Here is a 20,969-nt window from a genome sequence, read left to right on the forward strand (position 1 = left end):
CCAGCATTTGAGGGTTGGGGCTGTGTTGGACAGGCCTTCGCAAGATGGCCCATCTGTCGACAAATGGAACACTGATTCAGGAGGCCCAAATACTCCACGCTACTCTGTCTAAACCAACCAGCACTCATGCAAGGTAGAAGGATGACCTTCAGGAGAGTGTGGGTGTCCCGAACCAGAATAGTACTGTGGGGATGCCGGCTGCCTTGGCAACTACCGAGGTTGCTATGTGTGGTGTCTCCAGGACAGTCCCAATCGTTGAGCCTATCCTAGAAAGGAGCGGAAGGTACTCCCTCCTCAGGCCGGGGAAGCAGACTGAGATGGTAGGTCTGCCTCCTCGACAAGAACGTCGGTAGCTGGGTTGAAACCGTGCGCCACTATCGAAAATGTGCTTGAACTGCACAGATGGCCAGGGGCCTCATCGCAATGTGCTTAGATGCCATCTCGGGAGTCTCAAACTCTATCTGGTAGTAGCCACGTCCGAGAAGCTGAACATCGAGAATCTTGCCCACCTTTGCGAGAAGGCGTGCCTGAAGGAGACCGCGGACTTCCCCTCTGCTTGGTTTGGTGCCGAGAATCTTGCAAATAACAGAGGTGGCCTAGAGGCGAGGGGGACTACAGTGGAGTCCCTCTATGGCGGAGCAGAATCCTCTATCAGTGTCCGCTGCTGTGAAGACGGGCGAGGACGAAGGCGAAAGATAGCGTCGAAGAAGAGGCTAGAAGGGGGTGGAGCGAAAAGGGGCGAAGAAGGCTGAGCCGCTGCCACTGGAAAAAACACCAGCGAGCAACGAAGGGGGGAGACGGAAAAAAGCATGTGGGCAGGGGGGAGCACGAGTGTAGGTGGGCAGTGGGCAGACTGTGCGGGAGCGCGCAGGCAGGCTGGGACAGAGGGCGAGAGCGCGAGGGTAGGGGGCAACGAAGCTGAAGGGCGGGGGGGGGGGGGGGGGGGGGGGGGGGGGGGGGGGGTGGGATTAGCGATGGCAAGGAGGTGCGCAAGCAGCAGCGAGTCACCTCATGTTTATTACGGGTGGAGTCTTGTTTACAGAGCATTTGGTGCACTAACTGTGCATTGATCATCTAAATGACTGGTACATATCAGACAGTTATGGCAGAGGTACGAAGAATCAGTGTTCATACTAGGGGAGACAGACTCATTTTTGGAGGGGCAGCAAACCGATGGAGAGAGCACTTTGTTTGTTACTCGTTACATCTCCGGTCTTTCTGAGGAAAGTATGCACTGCCTCAGTGGCTACTATCCCTGATGCCCACCACTAATGGGCAGTTTGCATGCTCTCCGTTTCTTCGGAATATAATGCTTTTTGCATGTGTGTGCGACTGTTGATTAAAATTTTTGTAACTAAAAACACAGCATCTGCTAACTCTGAACTCAGCAAAAAGGTGAGAAAAATTACTGGATATTGTTGTGTGGTCACTGGTTACTCTTGGAGTACACTCTCAGAATTTATCAAACCTAGTCAAATTGCTTAAAATCATATATTTCTATGTTGACCAAATTGTATCAGATTTTCCAGGCTTCTTGTTTAGTACTGCCAATAGAACCTTTTGCAGCTTCAGTTTTCAGATGTAATGGCCCATGCAAATGCTTCAATGATAGATTTGGTTTTGCTGATTACCACTGGCAGATTGAATATGGAGAAAGCCAATTCTTTACACCTTTTGATGCCAGAGGCAAATTCGTTTCCAACTCAATATGGAGGTAAGGTTTTGGAATCCTCTACAGTGGTTGCTATCAGAAAAATTTCCACAGGCATGGCCAGCCAAGACCAGTCCAATTTGATGTACAAATCTTGTAAAAATATGTAGACCTGCTTTTCAATTTCTGTTGTCTCTTTGTCTGAAAAATTAAAGTTCTATAGGCATCATGAGCCGAGATCAGTCCACTTTGACGTACGACCTTGAGAGAGCTGAACCTTCGACAAATGTTGAGGTATAAAATGTAATATCTATAAATTAGAGCCTTTTTTGGGTGTTGAAATTCAATTGTTTTTGTCTTCTTGTCAGGCTTTTGTAGCAACAGAAGGCCAGCCATGTCTTGATGCAGTTTGTACACCTGCTCTTTTTCAGGATTTTTCCAAGCACGATGTTAGTAAGATGACACGTGGAGCAAGACCAGAAATGAGTAAGTTGGTTTTCTTATATGGCAAGGAACAACTTGAATACCTATGAAGTGTGTTTCCAGGAAAATATCACAGTTATGGAATCCTGAAGAGTGTTGTATCCTTAGGAAGACATCTCTCAAGCTTTGAAGAAGACATGCGCAAGGAGCAACTTTGTGTATCCAATCAATTTGAGACTAGGACTGTAAGCTCATGCACATAGTGTGTCGACCGATTACCATGCCAAAAATTCTTTATAGACTCTGATGAATGCTATTATGTGTCCTTTTCCAGGAATTAATTGCAGATCAGTGCAAGTTAGATACTACAAAGGCAAATTTCTTTCTCCCAGATATTTCACTTACCTCGTTTCCCAAGCCTGCAAGCACTTCTCGGAATAAGTGGAGGTTATCAGATCAAGTTTTCATTCTTGCTGAGGATAACAGATGCATGGAAACCAAGGTTAAGCACTTTTTTTTGGAAGGAAAGTCACCAAATATGTAGCTTGTCATGTTACCTCTGTTTGATCCTCCAAGTTTTTGTGAACAGGCTGAGTCGAAAAGCACAAAGAAGTCCGCCCAGTCCAGCACAAGCTCAGAGCTTCAGAAAATTCAAGGTCTCAAAATGGTTTCTTGTAGACTTCCAAAATGTATTTGAGATTTATGATTTTAACATCCATAGACGTGTATATTAAAAGATAGAGAACGAGGCTTTATTTATTGTGCCCCTGGATCAAATGGATTTTTTCCACTAGTACAAGGCGGACCAACATTTCCCGAAAGATTTTTATCTAGTTCAGCCTGTTCTATTGAAGCCTAGCATTGATTTCATCATTTTGTTTTCTTCTCTCACAAGCAAGAAAGAAGCCTTATTGAAGGTCTTTAAAATTTCGAAATGCCTTGTATTCAGTCACTCTAGGAGTGCAGAAATGTGAGCATTTTTATTGCTACTTTGGTTGACATGTGCTTTCTTTGGACAGGTAAGGAATGGTCATCCTGGATGGGGGTGTGCCTCACCTCCATGGCTCCTATCTCCCTTCACACACTGTTCATTTGGTCATTTTGAACGCTCTCCTTTTTGTGTGATCTTTCATTTATTCCTATTTTATGACTGCAGTTTTATCAGCCATAGACTGCCCTAGAAGTCCGTGTCCACAATTTTGTCAGTCATAGGCTGCCCTATAAGTCCGTGGCAGAGAGGATGATTATTGAGAAGTCTTCATATCTTGTCTAGGGCAGTATTTTGTAGGAGATTATTGTGCCTTGACTAGAATATGTTAAAAGATAACTATGTAGCTACTGAGATTGGTTAACAGGTGAACAGTTCTTATTGCAAATTCCATGGAAAAGATTTGTATGTTTTATAGTATGTTCAGCCTTTCATTTTTTGCTGTACAGAAGAGATCGAAGAAAGAGAAATAAGGTGGAAACAAATAGAAACAAGCATGCGTGCTGAGCTAAACAGACGGAAAGTGCAGCTTCATGAAGCTAACATCCTTTGAAGTAGCTCCCTTGGAAGGACTGAACACCAAAGGCAGAATTCAGTTGTTTCAACAAACTGAGTGAGTTTTCAATCATAGCACAACTGCAATAGAGTCTTTTGAATAGGCTATGAATGCATTGAGAGAAGAATGAAAGAACTAAAGCACTTTCATGGAAATTAACTATAACAATAAGAGCGAGCTTAACTGTCTATTAATGGGTCTTCCTAAAGTGCTCTATCAACTGGAAAGGGGGCTTTACAGGATATTCATGCACTAGGACTAGAGAAACTTGGAGACTACTTTGAGAATAGAGGTCCATCACAGATTCCTTTCACTGTCTTATTGGACAAGAGCATTGGCTGGAAAGGCCAACAAGGCTTGGCTGGTCGAAAAATTTGCGACTTGGTGACGAAGTTGTTGTTTCGAGGCTGGAATATGTAATTTCCTCATAAGGCAAAGTCTATGGTGGGAGGCATGGTATGTACAGCGAGTCTGCGCTGTCGTCATCTTTCCACGGACATCACTTCATTGCTTGTCCTCTTGCCAAGAAGACATGGGCCTTTGTTTCCTCTGTCTGGTTTAATGTCACTGGTGAATCTTTTCCTCCTCGTGACTGGGTCTTTGGAAACCATTCTTAGGCATGTCATCCTGAGCATTTTCAACTTCTTTTGGATATGCTTAGTTATGTGGGTTTTTTGCATAATTGCACCACCAAAATGCCTTTATTTTTTATGGTGCAAGTGTTGTTCAAAGACATGTATTCTGGTTGAGAGGCATTTTGCTTTGGAATGTATCTTTGCTCATGGGGTCATTTCTATGGAAAATGCACAAGCTTGGATGCCATTGGTAGCGACATTCATTGCTCGATTCTCTAGCGTGTTGTTCTGACATCTTTATTATGGCTGTTCCATGTTCATGTTCGCAATGGGTCTTCTATTCTTGCCCTTGTACATAGTTGTTTGATTGGTCATTTGACTATGTACGTTTTCTTTTTTGATAATCAATATGATTACACATTACGAGAGAGAAAATGAAATGTAATATTAACGTCATCAATAGGCCAAAATGACCTATGAGACCAAAAGGTTACATGTGGTGAATCTAATACCAGGTCTGGGTACAAAAAGTACAAAGAACTGAAAAAAAAAATAGTGGGTAGGCACGAAACGCTCGCTGCTGCTGCCGCGCCCCCCCTCTCGCCATTGCTGCCCCCTCCTGCCCTCGTGCACCCTTCCGCCCTCACCTGCTGCGCGGAGTCCCCCAGCACGCCCCCTGCCCCACCCGCTAACTGCTACCCAACCCCGCCCGTCCTTCGCCGCTGCCCTACCCGCCTGCCGCCCCGCCATTTGCCTCAGCCCACCAGCCCCGCCTCCCAATCCCTCCAATCCCGCCAGCCGCGCCTCGCATCCCCGGTTTTCTACTTGACTGAGATCGTCATCTTCCTCAACGTACTCGGGCGCAGAAGGCCTCCTCTTGTCAAGTACTCTTCGCCTTTTCTTCAAAGTAGCAGACACAGATGGAGGCTCAAGCTCCGCCACAAAGGGACTCCTCCGAAGTCCCCTCACCCGACCCCGTTGAGCCCACCATTCGACTTGCTCTTTCACCGACAGAGCAAGCGAGCTTAGCTGCAGCGATAGAGCGCTTGCAGGCGACTTCTGTCATCTGCAAGATTCTCGGCACCAGACCTAGCAGAGGAAAGCTGCGTGACCTTCTCTAGGCCCGCCTTCTCGCAGAGGTGTGCAAGATCTTGGACGTTCAGATCCTCGGACGAGGCTACTATCAGATCGAGTTTGAGACCTCCGAGATGGCGTCCAAGGTCATCCCCATGAACCCCTTGACAATCCGAGTAGTTCGAGCCCACTTTCGACAGTGGAGACATGGTTTTGACTGTGCTTCAGATGTTTTGGTAGAGGAGGCAGACATTCCCATCTCCGTCTGTTTTCCTGGTTTGCAGAGGGAGTACCTACCACTTTTGTCGAGGATAGGCTCAACAATTGCGACCGTTCTGGAGACACCTCGCACGGCAGCCTCAGTAGCTGCCAAGGCGGCCGGCATTCCCTCAGTTCACGTTCTGATTAGGGACACTCACACTCTCCCGAAGGTCATCCTCCTTCCTCGGGTGAGTGGGGGTTGGTTTAGACAGAGCGTGGAGTATTCGGGCCTCCTGAACCAGTGCTTCATTTGTGGACAGATGTGCCATCTTGGGAAGGCCTGTCCACGGAGGAGGCCCCGACCTACACCGCAGACTCAGCCCCAACCTTCAAGGGCTGGCCAACAGCCACAGGTAGAGACACAGAGCACACAGGCAGAGCCACCCTCCGAGCCTGGGGCTCCAACGGAGGAGGGATGGCAGCAGGTTCATGGTCGACAACGGCACGGGCCACAGCGACAGCCTGGCACTCAGAGTGGTCCTCAGGCGCTTGCCCGACAGCAGTGGGTTCCCACGGGAACTGATTCGGTCCTCTTGAGCAGGACGAGGTCCCTGCTCCAGCCTCCACCTCAGCTTCACCCTCGACAGCCCCTCCGACCCCCGAGTTCCCCCCCTCCTCATCAGCCTCCCCCTTGCCTCCTGCTCCCGCCGCCGCACCCCCTCGCCCCTCTACCTTTGCGGTCCCCCCCGCCCCTCTTCTCCCCACCTCCCCCTGCTCCTACATCCCCACCTCCCGCTCCAGTTCCACAGTCGACCTAGGGGACAGGGCCATCTCCGGCTGCTAGGAGATCTCTTGGCAGCGCCTTTGCCACGAGCCGCTTGGCGAGAGAGGGACAGCCTTTCTTGCGACTCCCTCTACAGGTTTAGACGTCTCTCTTTGCAACAATCCCTCGTGGTCTGATGAGCTTCGACATTCGGCGCCGATGGGACTTCTTTGCCTACGACTTTACACGCTTTCTCGGCGACTCCTCATCAGACCTTGAGGCAGCCTGGTTCAGGGTTCATGTTCTGTTCCTTGTAGCTAGGGGGATAGAGGCCTTGGACTCAGCGGTTGGCTTCTCTTTTCCCGTTTAGGCAGGGACCAGACTGAGTGGACTCTCGACTAAGTGTTGGAGTGGCTGCATACACAGGCCCTAGAGTTCTCTCACCACATGGGAGACCTAGGAGTTATAGACATGCTTCAGACTTTGTGGCCATGGGCCAAGTTTGCGGTGACCCCTCCAGATGTAGCAAGATGTAGACACATTGTGGTTCACTTCTTTGCTGAAACGCAGTGCTCGCCATGCTATGTACACATTCATGAGGACTCCTGGTAAGAGGAGGTTGCTATACGTACGAGTCGGTCTACTTGGGCTTGGGCCAGGCACCTTTTGTAGTCACGCCTATCTAGAGGACGCTCGGATGCGGATTACTCCCCATCCAAGCCAGCCTTGAAGATAGCACGTTTAGCTGCTGCGGTAGCATCTGTTCTCTCTCACTCCCCATGAGGATTGTCTCATGGAACGTGCAAGGACTAGGTGGGCCCCGGTTTCAGCGTCAGAGGGGCCGACTGCGTGAGGAGCTTCAGCGTTGCCTTGTGGGAGGAGAGATTGATCTCTATATACTACAGGAGCATCATCTGTGTGAGAGCCGCATTAGACGATGTGGTCAGCTTTTGCGTGGACGATATGATACTTTTTGGTCAGCCGCTTTTGGACCTGGAGGCATCCAGGGTAGGGTATGTATAACTATTGCGGATTCTTTGCAGCAGGCCATTGTGGGCAGAGGGATTATTGTGCCAGGCAGGGCTTAGTGGATCACTATGTAGGTTGAGGGTTGCCTTGTGGGCTTCTTGAGCATATATGCGCCCAATGTGGCGAGTGCAGAAGCAGAGTTTTGGTCACAGATTGTTGAGTCTCTGCCCAGGCAGAGCAATGGTGCATAGGGGGTGACTTCAACATGTTGGAGGACCCTTCTGAGAGGATTGGTGGTAGCCATGTTACTGTGCATAGGGTTGAGTTGGCAGCTTGGGAGAGGTTTTGTATGACTCTGAGGGTTTCGGATGTGTGGCAACACTCTAGCTTTGTGAGGCACCCAGACAGCATGGCCTTCTCTCGTTCGGACCGTAGAGTGGGAGGAGTGAATCGATCGCAGATAGATCGCTTCTACACTATTGACCATTTCTGTGACTTGGGTGGGACAGTTGGCATTCTGGCAGGGACTTCCTTCTCGGACCATGCACCAGTGATCCTCACAGTGGAAAATAGGCAGAGGAGGGGGAGCACGATGCTTCCCTGAGAGGGTCTTGCTGGACTCTGCACTCAGAGAGCGAGTAGAGGCTCTCTGGACAGAGCTTGGACATGCAGGATTCTCCTGCTGACAGAGTGGCCTCAGGACTAGCTCATCTTAGTCGCTTCTTTCTCCAGGAGTCTTTGGCTCGCCTGGTTGCAACAAGAGAGGAGGAGTAGCGTCTAAGATGGGGCGTGGCTTCCTTGCAGAGAATGCAAGAGCAGCATCCAGATAGTCCTTGGTTGGAAGAGCAATTACAGCAGGCTCGCCAGGAGCTCGTTAGCACAGAGGAGCGGCGCCATGAGTTTGCTTTGCATCGACAAGCATCTTAGTGGACACAAGTGGGTGACAGAGTGACTGGCACTTTCTTCGAGGCAGTGGGACCTCGGCATACGCATGCCAAGGTCAGTTAGTTGAGGAGGCCCGAAGGGTCAGTTGCTTTTGAGCCAGAGGACATGCGTGCAGTTGCTACTGAGTTTTACTGTGAGTTACTGTCTGCAGAGCCTCAGTCAGAGCTTCAAAATGCATGCAGGGAGCAGGTGTGGGCACATATTCCTTGTCTTGTGACTGAGGAGATGCGTCAAAGGCTTGAGCTGCCACTTCAGCTTGAGGAGTTGCACATGGCTCTTATTGCACTCCCCCCGTGGTAGCTGTCCAAGAGAGGATGGCTTGACTCCCAGTTTTTTCTTGGAGTACTGGGACTTGCTTGGCCCAGATCTCTGTAGTGATTTTCAATACATCTTGCACATATGAGAGATGCCTGATAGCATGAGTGAGGGTCTCATCTACCTCATTCCCAAGGAGGGTGGCTCCTTGGATGAGATTCGACAGTGGCGCCCCATCACCATCCTCAACTCAGCCTACAAAATTCTTGCCAAGGCTCTGAGTTTGAGGATCCAACCACTTTTAGAGAGCCTTATACATGGGACTCAAACAGGTTTTGTCAAGGAGCATACTATCCTTGACAACATCTTTACTTTTTGGGAGGCTTCTGCCCTAGTGCGGCTCCGTGGTGAGGATCTGGTGATTCTTCTTCTGGATTTTGAGAAGGCCTATGACAGAGTTGACTGGAACTTTCTGGAAGGCACTCTACGCAGGATGGGCTTCTCAGATGCTTGGATTGTTAGCTTTGTACAGACAGGCACACCGTCGGGTACTTTTGTCAGGAGGAAGAGGTGATCGTTTCATGCTCACACGTTCGGTCAGACAAGGCTGCCCTCTTGCCCCATTCCTCTTTCTGTTCTATGCTGAGGTGATGAGCAGGTTTTTGGTGTCGCAGTGGGTTGGTCTACAGGGCTTAGCACTCCTTATTCGGAGAGATGAGCTACTGGACGTTGAGTTTGCTGACGACTCAGCCTTGTACTTGGATGGCCAAGAGGCCAACCTTCATAGCTGTGAGCAGGCTCTTGAGACCTTCTGTTGTGCATCTGGCGCACTGATCAACTGGAGAAAGACAGTGGCTTTCTCAGTTGGTAGTGCTCCTATACCCAATTGGATGCCACATGAGGGTTTTAGGTGGATTTCCCCAAGGACTTCAATTCGGTAGTTGGGCTGTCAGGTTGGTTTGGACTTGTCTCCCGAGCAGCAAATTGCTCCCCTCCTCCTGTCTATCAGGAGAAAGTTGTTACATTGGAGCTCCACACGACTTTCTTTGGCTGGCAGAGTTGTAGTGGCCAACCAAGTGTTGTTGGCTACTATGTGGTACATCACTTCTTGCTGGATCTTCTCGAGGTCTTGTATCAGCCAAGTAGAGAGGCTGATAAGGAACTTCCTTTGGTCAGGGCGTGACACTCAGACAGCCCGAGCCAAAGTGGCTTGGTAGGTCATCACTCTTCCTTGTTCACAGGGAGGGCTTGGGATCATAGACCCAGCACAGCAGAGCAGATGAGGAGCCCTGGAAGAAGTTCTTGCTACAGCAGCTTCGTGCTAGGGTACCTTAGGCAGGAGGCCCCTGGCAACCTTCGACCAGATGGATCTTCACAGAGATGCGGAGAGTTGGTTTGAGCAGGAGACTGGAGTACCGCTTTGCTGTGGGTTTGCTTCGATTTTGGGAGCACTTGCGGCGAGGCCTGGAGCAGCGGCCGTCTACTTGCACGGAACAGTGCCTGCAAAGACAGCCCCTTGTTTGGAACCCCATGGTTAGCACTCAGAGAGGCGACTTGGTTGGTAGTCGTCCTTATGTTTCCTGGGGTCCCATGGAAGCAGGTCCAGCACGCTCTTTAGGTGACTGGTTACAGTTTTCAAGCTTGTTAGAGGAGCTGCAGGGCTTTCAGCTACAGGGCATGAGAGGGGTGCAGAGCATGTGCCAGGACATCTCAGAGGCAGTACCAGCTGAGTGGCTCACACCTCTCGAGTCAGCAACGCCCAAATGGATGGGAACCTTTACGCGACTGGAGGTTCTCAGAGACTGTTCCCTCCCTGTTTTTCGAGTTACAGGGTGAGGGACGCTTACAACGAGTTGCAGTAGAGGATCGGAGTGGTGGGCATCCGTGGGAGGACTTGTGTCATCGATCGTGACCCAACTGCTCTTGAGACTGGACATTGGAGAAGACTGTGAGCTAGGGAGTGCTGTCCACTGCCACGAGTATAGTGGGATCTTCGAGAGTGGCTTTGGAAGGACCCTTTCTCTTCTGCAGACCACCCAGGTATCCCTTTCTTTCAGTACACTGTTCGATTGGGACGTCACATACTGGCAGCACAGAGAGGGGCTCGCCCTGCTGCAGCACCTCATTGGCAGGAGGAGGGTCTTACAGCTGAGTTCTTGGTAGCTTTTTGGGAGAGGTTGTGGGCCTCCAGACAGCCGAGGCAAGTCACTTTGTTTCAGTGGTCGGTCGCACATAGAACTAGAGCAGTTGGGAGCTGGCTTGTGCATAGTGGTCTCTTGGCCGCATGCGCAGCTTGTGACCATCTTGTGGAGAGTGAGCGTCACTGTCTTTGGGACTGTCTCTTGGCACAGTAGGTGTGGCTTCGTGTTCTTCGGCTGATGCCTTCTCTCTCCACGGCTCGGCAGTACACTTGGGGGGCAGCTGCTTGGTCCACTCTGACGGGCCCGGCATTTGAGTTCGAGCTATCTTCCACCAGCAGGGTGATAGTGATGCAGGGGGGCGACCTACACTCCAACCTGCCACAGAGCTTACTCCACAGGAGTGGTGCAGTGAGAGAAGAGTGCTGGGAGCTCATCAGTGGCCTGACACTCTTGTTCATCTGGCGGGCCCGTTGCGTCGGCACCTTTGAGGCTCGCCCTGTACCACCAGTAGAGACTGTTCACGATCTTTGGTTAGAGCTGATCCACACTATCAGAGGACAGCTCGAGAGACTTCAGGGCAGCTCTGACCACATGAGGGAGCGCAGAGAGGCCTTCCTTCGACTTTGGCGTCTTGGGCCTTTTTTCACCATGGTCCACGGTTTACTCAGATGGCACTCCTGTCCACCTGTGTGGCTTTTCCCTCCTCCCATTTCTTGATTTAGCCTCATTGTACATATGCTGTTTTTTCATTGGGAGAGTCTCCCCATCATGGTTGTTGTAGCCCTCTCTCGAAGAGGTGGTTGTAGCCCTATAGGCAGTTTCATTAACTAATAGAAGGATCTTTTTCTCGGAAAAAGAAAATAGTGGGTACGGATGGGGTTTAAGATGATACAAAGGGGATACATACTATGAGCTGATACAATGGAGCTCTCTGGCAATAGAGGCATCATATACATATACATCAATATCCAAAAGGTTGTCGAGGTTCAATGTCCTCCAAGGTAAGCACTCTATCTGGACAGCTCCTATGTCGCACCAGTATGGTATGGATCCTCTATCGCAATCTGCGTCGATGTCGAGAGGGCCCCCTCATCCGTGGGCAATAGGACCGCCCCAACTCTATCGCCCGATCAAGCAGTATACCTCTGGTGCTGCTATGCTGTGGGGGCTGCCCGAACTCCTCTGTATGTGACTGAACAAAATTTGTAATCTCTCCAAGAGATCCTCTCTATGTGTGCAACTCTACAATAAGTATAATCCGAGGCATCTTCCCTTTGCTCCCCCTCGCGCACGCCTTGACCTTGCTAGCCCACCTCACTCCCCCCCTCGCGCGTTTCCCTAAGCTTCCCGTCAAGCTTGCTGTGCACTGCCCTGTGCTGCCCGCCTGCCCGCCCCACACACACTCTCTCATGGCACCGTGTGCAGCCTTCCCCCCCTCCCCTCCCCCCCTCCCCCCCCCTCCCCCCCCAAACTCCCTCCGCATGCTATCCTTCGGTGTTGCTTCCCAGTGGCATCGGCTCGCCGTATCGCTTTACCTCGCTCTCACCAACGCCCTTGAATCCCTTCGCTCGCCTTCGCAGCAATAGACATAGATGGAAGATTCTGCTTCGCCACAGAGGGACTCCACTGAGCCCCTCGCCCTACCCCGCAAAGCCCTTCATCCGAGTTGCTCTTTCGCCGACAGAGCAAGCGAGCTTAGAGGCAGAGGTGGCACGTCTCGAGGCCACCTCTGTTATCTGCAAGATTCTCGGCACCAGACCCAGTAGGGGGGAGGTGCGTGATCTCGTCCAGGCCCGGCCTTCTCACAGAGGTGGGCAAGATCCTCGATGTCCAGCTTCTCGGACGTGGCTACTACTAGATAGAGTTTGAGACTCGAGATGGCGTCATTGCGATGAGCCCCATGGCCATCCGAGCAGTTCGAGCACACTTTCAATAGTGGCGCCACGGTTTGGACCAATCTACCGACGTTCTTGTCGAGGAGGCAGACCTGCCCATCTCAGTCTGCTTCCCCGGTCTGTGGAGGGAGTACCTTCCGCTCCTTTCCAGCATATGCTCAGCGATTGGGACTGTCCTGGAGACACCTCGCATGACAACCTCTGTAGCTGCCAAGGCGGCCGATATCCCCGCAGTACGAGTTCTGGTTCGGGACATCCACACTCTCTCGAAGGTCATCCTACTACCTCAGGTGAGTGGAGGTTGGTTCCGTCAGAGCGTGGAGTATTCGGGTCTCCCGAATCAGTGTTTTATTTGTTGTCAGGTGGGCCATCTTGCGAAGGTCTGTCCACGGAGGAGACCCTGACCTACACCGCAGGCTCAGCCCTAGCCCTCAAGGGGTGGCCAGTAGCAGCAGACAGAGTCACAAGGTACGTAGGCACAGCCACCCTCCGAGCCTGGGGCTCAAGCGGAGGAGGGTTGGCAGCAGGTTCGTGGTTGACGTCGATAGAGGCCACCACGCCAGCCTGGCACTTAGAGTGCTCCCCAGGCTCCAGTCCAGCAACATTGGGTTCCCACAGGAAACCGATTCGATCCTCTTCAGGAGGACGAGGTCCTTGCTCCACCCTCCACCTCAGCCTCACCTCCGACAGCCCCTCCTCCCCTCAAGTTCCCCCCCCCCCCCCCCCCCCCCCCCCCCCCCCCCTCTCCACGTCGCCCTCCTCCCTCTGCCGCTCCCCGCTTCCCCTCTCCTCTTTCTCCCATGAGCCTCCCTGCTTCCACATCTCCTCCCGCTCCTTCTCCACAGCCGTCCCAGGGGGCAAGACCATCCTCGACTGCTAGGAGATCTCTAGGCAACGATTTTTCCACGAGTCGTTGGGGGAGAGAGGAACAACCGTTCTTGCGAACCCCCCTTCTGGTGTAGACGTTGTTAGCGTGCAAACGACAAGGAAAATGAGTGCCTATATAGCCTTGCACGAGTCACACCGTTTGAAGGAAGAACTATTGCACCGCCGAAACTACCTGTGATAAGCACCTGTAAAGTTTTATAAAGAACCCTTCTAGCATGAAGCACACTTGGAATTAGGAGAAACCAAGGACATAAAGACGTAGCTCGTCTCGAGCAGATGTCGGTAGAGCATCCATAGGCTAAAAACAGATAAAAGATGAGAGAGTTATGGCCACTCGAAGTTGGGGGTGTACTCTCTTTTGCTCAAAAATGAGCTCTCTGGAAAGTTTCCAGGTGTTGCAGCTATAAAATGGGGCCTCTTTTATCTTTTATTCCAAGAGTTTTCTTCTCTCTCCTAAGCCGACAAGGCTCTCTTGCAAGGCTTCATTTAATTGGTCCAATTTTGGCTTCATTTGGGTAACAAATGGGTAGCCGGTGACTTTTGGGCCAAGGGAAGGGGTGGGAGCTAGTGTCCAGGGGACCAAAAAATGAGCCAGGCACCTGAACAATTAGTGGGAACTAAAAATGGTGCCTTCTTCTCCCCCAAGTGTCCAGGAGTCCCCCATAGCCAAGCTCCTCCCAAGCTCCTTTCTCCTTTGATACACCCCTAATGGGCACCCTATCCTCCCCTTATACCCCCCATTTCCTCCTTCCCTCTTCCCATGTGAGATAATCCCAGTGCCACATGGCATCCTCCTCTTGCACTTCTCCAACTCCTTCCTCCCCCCACAGAAAATTTCCAACTTGACCCCTTCTCAAGACCAATTTCTCAGGAGCATAGTGTACCGCTCTGGCCACCAAATGCGACGCCGTAAAGCACGGTTCGGAGCCCATTTCTTCGGCTATCTCCAGAAATTTAATATCTCAGCATTTTTAATTTTAGATCATCAAGTTGGTCCACTTGCCTTTGTCGCATGCATCTGCAACCACTTTCTAAGTTGAGACCACCAACTTCGGACGTACATAACTCATGATGTACAAGTCCGATTCACAAGCTATAAGGCACGGCTGAAAATACTTATTGAAAACCATGTTTTGAGGACTTGACCAACCCAAAACACTAGTACCCAAGCCCGGCAAAACCAAACCTTTGTACGTGAATTTCTACATGGTTACTTCCAAGACTCGAAGCACTATGTACACATATATACGTGAGGCTAGTTAGCAAGCTTTTTGGCATGATCTACTGACTTTAAGCTCATCCAAAAAATGTCTGACATAGCTTGCCAACCTCCCCTAGCCTGCTTGATCATTCATGACAAGAAGAGGTTTCTAGGGTGAACAATTACTGTAGCTCATTCCCAGAAACCTCATTTACATCCTCGGATGTCTTCACACTGTCTTTCTCCAATGATAGCATCTCATCTGTCACAGTTATCATCAAATGTTCTAGATATTTCTTCAATCTATAGCCATTAACACGGTATTTATGTGTGCACCACCCAAATCTGCCAACTGATATGTGCCATTGTCAAACTTGTTCACAACCGTAAAAGGACCTTCCCACTTGATTTGAAACTTTTTCTGAAAGGTATTGTCCAATTTACTATTGTATCGCAACACAAGATCACCCTTTTCAATTGCCTTATCTTTTACACACTCATTAGCCTATATCTGAGCTTTCTTTGACACTTCCTCATAGTAGCTCAAAGTCAAAACTCTATCCAATTGCAAACATTGTAAATCCAACAATGTTTTCTACCAAGTATCTCTTTGCTCTTCATCTCCCAATGACAACAATTTAAGTGCAGGAATCTCCACTTCAATTGGCAATAATGCTTCCTTGCCATAGACTAAGTGGTAAGGAGAAAACCCTGTGCTCGTTTTGAAAGCAGTTTTATAGGCCCATAATGCACAAGGCAACTCTAAATCCTAAGTTTTCCCATGTGTCTGGGTCATCTTTGTCAAGATTCTCACCAACTCTCCATTAAACATTTCATTGAGACCATTGCATTGTGGATAATAAAAAAAACTGTACCTGTGCTGTATATTGAGCTTTTTACAAAGGAAATCAAACAACTCTCCTCTAAATCCCGGTCCTCTATCAAAAAGTAGTTCTAATGGCACACCAAATTTACAGCATATATGTTCATATACAAACTTATCCATTTCCTTACTTGTAATCTGTTTGACAGCTTTAGCTTTTGCCCAACGTGACAAATAATCCACTGCTATCAAGATGTAAGCATTCTTTTTACTAATCATGGGTAAGGGTCCAATAGCATCAAGACCCCATTTTTCAAACACATCAAAAGCTAGAATTGTCTTTTGTAATTCGGGCTTCAAAATTCTCTTCCCTATTTTCCAACAGGATAACCAAGATTTGCACCAATGGTTAACATCTTGCTGGATACTTGGCCACACGTAGCCTTCTTGTAGAATCTTATGTAACGTAATCTTCATGGCAAAATGGCCTCCACAAGATCCCTCACGATTTTCTTCCAAAATTTTATAAATTTCTTCTTTCCACGACACACGATGCAATACTAAATCATTTCCTTTCATGTAAAGCACATCATCAAGCATTTTGTACTTTCTAGCTTTTTTATAAAAGCATACTTTTTGGATGATGATAGACCCTCAGGTAAAAAAACTTGTCAACAGAAAATCCACCTCCTTTGGTAACACTTCCCTTCCATGATATAAAGGGGCATTAACCTTCCACACAAACACACAAGTAATCATTTCTTGGGTAGCGTTATGAGCTTTTTCATTTTGAGACCTTTCAAAATGTTGCAAACTCCATGTTTCGAACTTTTTAAGTAACGATTTCACCTTGAAGCATAAATTTTTCAGTTTAGGATTCTTATTCTTTCATACTCCCAATACTTGCTTCACAACCAACAAGGCATCTCCTTGCTTCAGTTTAGGATTCTTATTCATCCATACTCCCAATACTTGCTTCACAACCAACAAGGCATCTCCTTTGATTTGTAGGCGTCTAATTCCCAACGATTTTAGGAGGCGGTATGCGATGGGTTTTGGGGTTAGTGTTTTTGCGTCGCGGTCATAGACGCATCTGATCCATGCATTTTTTTTGCTAGTCACAGATTCACTCTCCCTACGAAGGTGGTCCATGCCAATCTCTTGGTCAAAGCTAGAATCCTCCGTGTCGTGAACAGTTCTCTCTATGTGGTATTTGCATCTGTGATCATCTCTGTGGCACTAGGACATCTGAGCAATCTTCGAGTCGTGGGCTAAGTTGACTATCTTTTGCAGATTCCAGCCGAGGGGCCCAAAACCTATAGAAAAGATAAGTTGTAATTAAGGACGATTACTCTTCTTTAAGAGAGGGGTATGTGACAAGTCAATTACGTGGCAACAGCTAGACGGACCCCTGCAATTCATGTTGATTGCTGATGTGGCAGATTTTTGGATTCTGCGTTGTAGATGCCACGTGGCAGAGTGCTACAAAATTTTCTGCTTTTTGCGCTGACTAATGACGTGGCACTACTGTACGGATTTCTACTTTTTATGCTGGCAGCTTTAGACAGATTTTAGCGCCGACTTTTGAGAGCAGTTGTTTTTAGGATTAAGTGCTTTTGGACTTGATTCTTTTGGGGGTCCGTTTTTAGCATCCCTTGTACTATTTGTAAGTGCCCCATGGGCCAGTCTTTGTGGCATCTGGATGTAGAGCTTGAAGAGATGTACCCATCGGGAGTTATACCATCTTCAAGCAATAATAAAGAAATAGTGAAAGGGGCACCAGTCTTTGGGGTCAACACGTCTTGGCTCAGAACTATGCTGCGCCGTGTCGTCTCTCTCTTTTATTCAAGTGTTTGAAGGTTAAATTGTGAAGTTTGTAGTTATCTCTGTGTTTCCCTCTGATCCCTCGCCACCCGGAAGTGATTACAGTAACCGGTGGTGGGCCATCTCAAGTAGTCCCTCCGTAAAAAGTGGTGAACTGCCTCCACATGGATCAGTCTCTTTGAGTGTGCATATCAACAACAAGAAGAGACCTAAGCACCTTTGATCATAGTAATCCATGATGTTGGATAAGGGGCCAAAGTCCTCTCTAAGTAAGCAACGAAAACGCCCACAGATCTCATAGTATGCTGTGCATTGGCATAAATAGTGCTCCTTTGGCTCTGGCTCTCTCTGGCAAACTTGCTATAATCTCTCCTCTGGGGTTACACCTCTTTATCGGCCAATCTCTTTCTCCAACTGGTGAGATGAGTTGCGTAGCTGACCAATAACACATCTCATGCCATGAGATAGGTTGGTGTCCTTATACTTGGGACATGAGATAAACCCATCACATGTCATGTGGGGAAGATGGTCCTGTTAAAAAGCTATCTTCGTTCCCAACTCACGTGACGGTGTGAAGAAATCAATCCGTCTCTGGCATTGTCTCTCTCCAAATCTCTTGAGTAAACTATCTTTGTGTCTGTTTAACTCAAGTAGATACAGTCCAAGACATCTCTGGCCCTGATAGCTCATGAGTCCAGAATGAGTCTAGAGAAGGGTCCGAAGCCTTCTCTGAATAGACAATGGAAGCGACCCCGTATCTCGTAACACATTGTGCATTGACATATATAATGCATCTCCGTCTCTGGCTTTCTATGGCATAGGCGGCATATCTTGCTATCCCTTTGTATCTACCAGTCTCAATCTCAACTTGGTGTGAAGATGTCCTTATGTGACCAATGGCACATCGTAACCCATGAGATAGATGTGTATCTATATAGTTGGGTCGAATCACAAACCCATCCCCTGCGACTTGGAGAAGATGTTCTCTATAAAAATCCATCTTCGTGTCCAACTCCTGTGTTGATGAGAGAGAGAGAGAGAGAGAGAGAGAGAGAGAGAGAGAGAGAGAGAGAGAAATGAAATAATATATTAACGTCTTCAAAAGGCCAAAATGACCTATGAGACCAAACTGTTACAAAATTGTGAATCTGATACCATGTTTGGTGGACACTCCAAGTCAAGAATCAATCGCGACAGCAACAAATAACCACTTCAAAACAATTCACAAATCACAATAGATTTGCATTGCCCCGGCGGAGTTCCGTGCCTAGAGATATTGGCCCCAAAGACTGGCGCCCCTTTCGGTATTTCTTTATGTATTAAGTCAATGTCAAAGTACAAAGAGCGGTTAGGGTTTCACTCTCAGACTCTGCGTCTAGATGCTCTGCATAGTGAGTTCTAAACCGTGTATATAAAGATTACAAACGATGCCCAAAAGCAGAGCCCCAAAAGCTTTCAATTCAAAACCAGTTTCTCTCTCTCTCTCTCTCGCAGTGAGAGCAAAATAAAGCAAAGCGTAGCCCAAAAGCTGGGATTTGCGTCGCTCAATTTTTTTTATTTTTATTTTTTTATTTTTTTCCACCTACGTGATTTCCGGAAATATCCGTACACTGCAGCTGCGTGGCCGCCTGCTTTTAGGGTTTCCAGCCATTTTGGGGTTTCAGCCAGCAGTTAGGATTAGGGTTTCCAGAAATTAGGGTTTCTACAAAATTAGGGTTTATGGTAGAAATTAGGGTTTCTGTTGTCAGTAGCCACGTCATCACTTTGTGACGTATTCCCCTCTTGAAAGCATTGTGATCGACCGCGACTACGCTTGCAAAACCGACAAAAGCCATAAACCGTCTTAGCAGCCACTGACTGTTACTACCTATGTACTAGGGAACACACATCTAGCACATGTACCAAATCGACAGTCACATCACACGACATCACTAGACATCACAGGACATCACATGACATTCAACATTCATTCGGATCTTAGACCATGATTTATCAGCAATGTAGCTAGCAATCACATCTAGGTCCAATCGGGACCTCATCGATGTCTGATTGACTAACCCCTATTGCAACCATGCCTATTCGAGATCAATCAGACCAAACTGCTGCAGTCATTTCGTCTCTCAGTTCCTGCACTCAAAAGAAGAACAAATCAGTATCATAATGAGGAATTCCATTTCATAAAGTCATCCAGCAGAATACTGTTAGCTCTCAGTATCCCTAAAGATCAAAGAGACATTAGTGACTTTAAAGTTTAGTATCAAAATCAAGGCATCTGTTGACAAAGGAGAGGAGCAACTCCCCTCTTGTGCATCCCACTGCACCAGATCTTCGGCCAAGGTGAATTTCCGGGTTCCATATGGAGTAGACTATGCTAAACCAAAGCATCGAGGTACAGTTTCACAATCCGAAGAGTATCTGCTAGGTCCTCCTCCTCCATCCACTTCGCATCAAATGCAGGAAAGTTCTTGAACTTAACCAAGAACCGCCTTCGGACTTTACCTTTCTTCGTATCCGTATGTCCCAAAATGTGTTTAGGAACAAGGGTCTCCTCGTTTTCTTCCACTTGAGGTTGCTCATTAGGCTCCCCATCATCAGGCACATCACCCTTAATAGGTTTCAAGAGACCCACATGGAATGCATTGTGAATCCTCCAAGTATCTGGCAGTTTCAATCGGAAGGAGACATCATTTATCTTTTCAATAATCTGGAAAGGTCCGTAGTATTGCATACTAAGCTTTGGAAAAAGCCTCTCCTTTCCCTTTTTCTTTCTTAGGCGTGCCTTCTCAAAACGTAAGAGCACCCAATCATCCTCCTTCAATTTCAAGTCGCGAGGATGGCGATCCGCTGCCTATTTCTGTCGTTCTTGAGACTTCTGCAAAGTCTCGCGAACCTTGGCAAAAGCCGTATCCAAATCTCGCGAATATTCATCCGCTTCAAATATCTAATCTTTCGTGCTCAGGAAGGATGGAACCTTCGCAGCACTTTCAACAATCTCAAATGGTGTCTTCCCCGTCGAAGAGTGTATCTTGTTATTGTAGGAAAATTCCACCAAAGGTAAGTTCTTTTTCCATTGAGTCTTTTGATCCGAGATACAAGACTTCAGTAAATCTAAAACCACTGAATTGGCAATCTCAGATTGCCCGTCAGTCTGCAACTGGAACGATGACGAGAACTGCAACCGTGTGCCAATGTTCTCCCAAATTGCCTTCCAAAACAAACTCATAAATCTGGGGTCTCTGTCGGAGACAATCGTCTCAGACGTGCCATGTAATCGGAAAATCATCGTGATCATTTTGTGTTCTCGGGAGATCAAAAATGAAATCCATTGCAATACTTTCCCAGCGGTGGGTGGGTATGGGTAAAGGCTGTAACAAGCCTTGTGCCTTATGCCTGTCAAACTTGAGCTTCTGGCATACTGCGCACAAACTCTTCCACATCCTTTTTGAGTCTCGGCCAAAAGAAGTATCTCTCTACCCCTTTCATGGTGGTAGCAATGCCGCGGTGACCCGTAAAAAGGTGGACAGTGGCATTCAGTCATAACCTTTTCCCTCAACGACTCTGTAACGCACAACATGGTTTTTCTTATCAAGTAGCCTTCCCGAAGGGAGTATCCTACTACTGTTTCCCCATCCCGTATCCGTGTGAAAATATCTGCAAAATCTGTATCTGTGGCATACTGGTCGGCCATATCCTCGAAGCTCCTATGATGTATCGCAGAAAAAGCTAGAACCAACGGCTTCCGAGACAAAGCATCTGCCACCACATTCGTCTGTCCCTGCACATGGACAATCTGGAAG

General features: G+C 48.3%; 1 protein-coding gene across 3 annotated transcripts in view; it reads left to right on the forward strand.

Annotated features, from left to right (window-relative positions):
• The window catches only part of LOC147426474 (uncharacterized), a 200,302-nt gene that overhangs the window by 170,220 nt on the left and 9,113 nt on the right, over window positions 1-20,969 (forward strand). For 2 of the 3 annotated variants that reach the window (XM_086498111.1, XM_086498112.1), the window contains exons 12-18: window positions 1,641-1,714; window positions 1,875-1,945; window positions 2,020-2,137; window positions 2,243-2,319; window positions 2,409-2,576; window positions 2,664-2,730; window positions 3,512-3,675. In XM_086498111.1, the coding sequence (XP_086354237.1) occupies window positions 1,641-1,714; window positions 1,875-1,945; window positions 2,020-2,137; window positions 2,243-2,319; window positions 2,409-2,576; window positions 2,664-2,730; window positions 3,512-3,615 (679 nt within the window). In that variant the 3' untranslated portion in view covers window positions 3,616-3,675. The remainder of the gene's footprint in view (window positions 1-1,640; window positions 1,715-1,874; window positions 1,946-2,019; window positions 2,138-2,242; window positions 2,320-2,408; window positions 2,577-2,663; window positions 2,731-3,511; window positions 3,676-20,969) is intronic. The other variant, XM_086498113.1, reaches the window with a different exon arrangement.

This window comes from Adiantum capillus-veneris, chromosome 24 (genome assembly GCF_014529385.1).
Source record: "Adiantum capillus-veneris isolate H3 chromosome 24, ASM1452938v2, whole genome shotgun sequence".
Lineage (NCBI taxonomy): Eukaryota > Viridiplantae > Streptophyta > Polypodiopsida > Polypodiales > Pteridaceae > Adiantum > Adiantum capillus-veneris.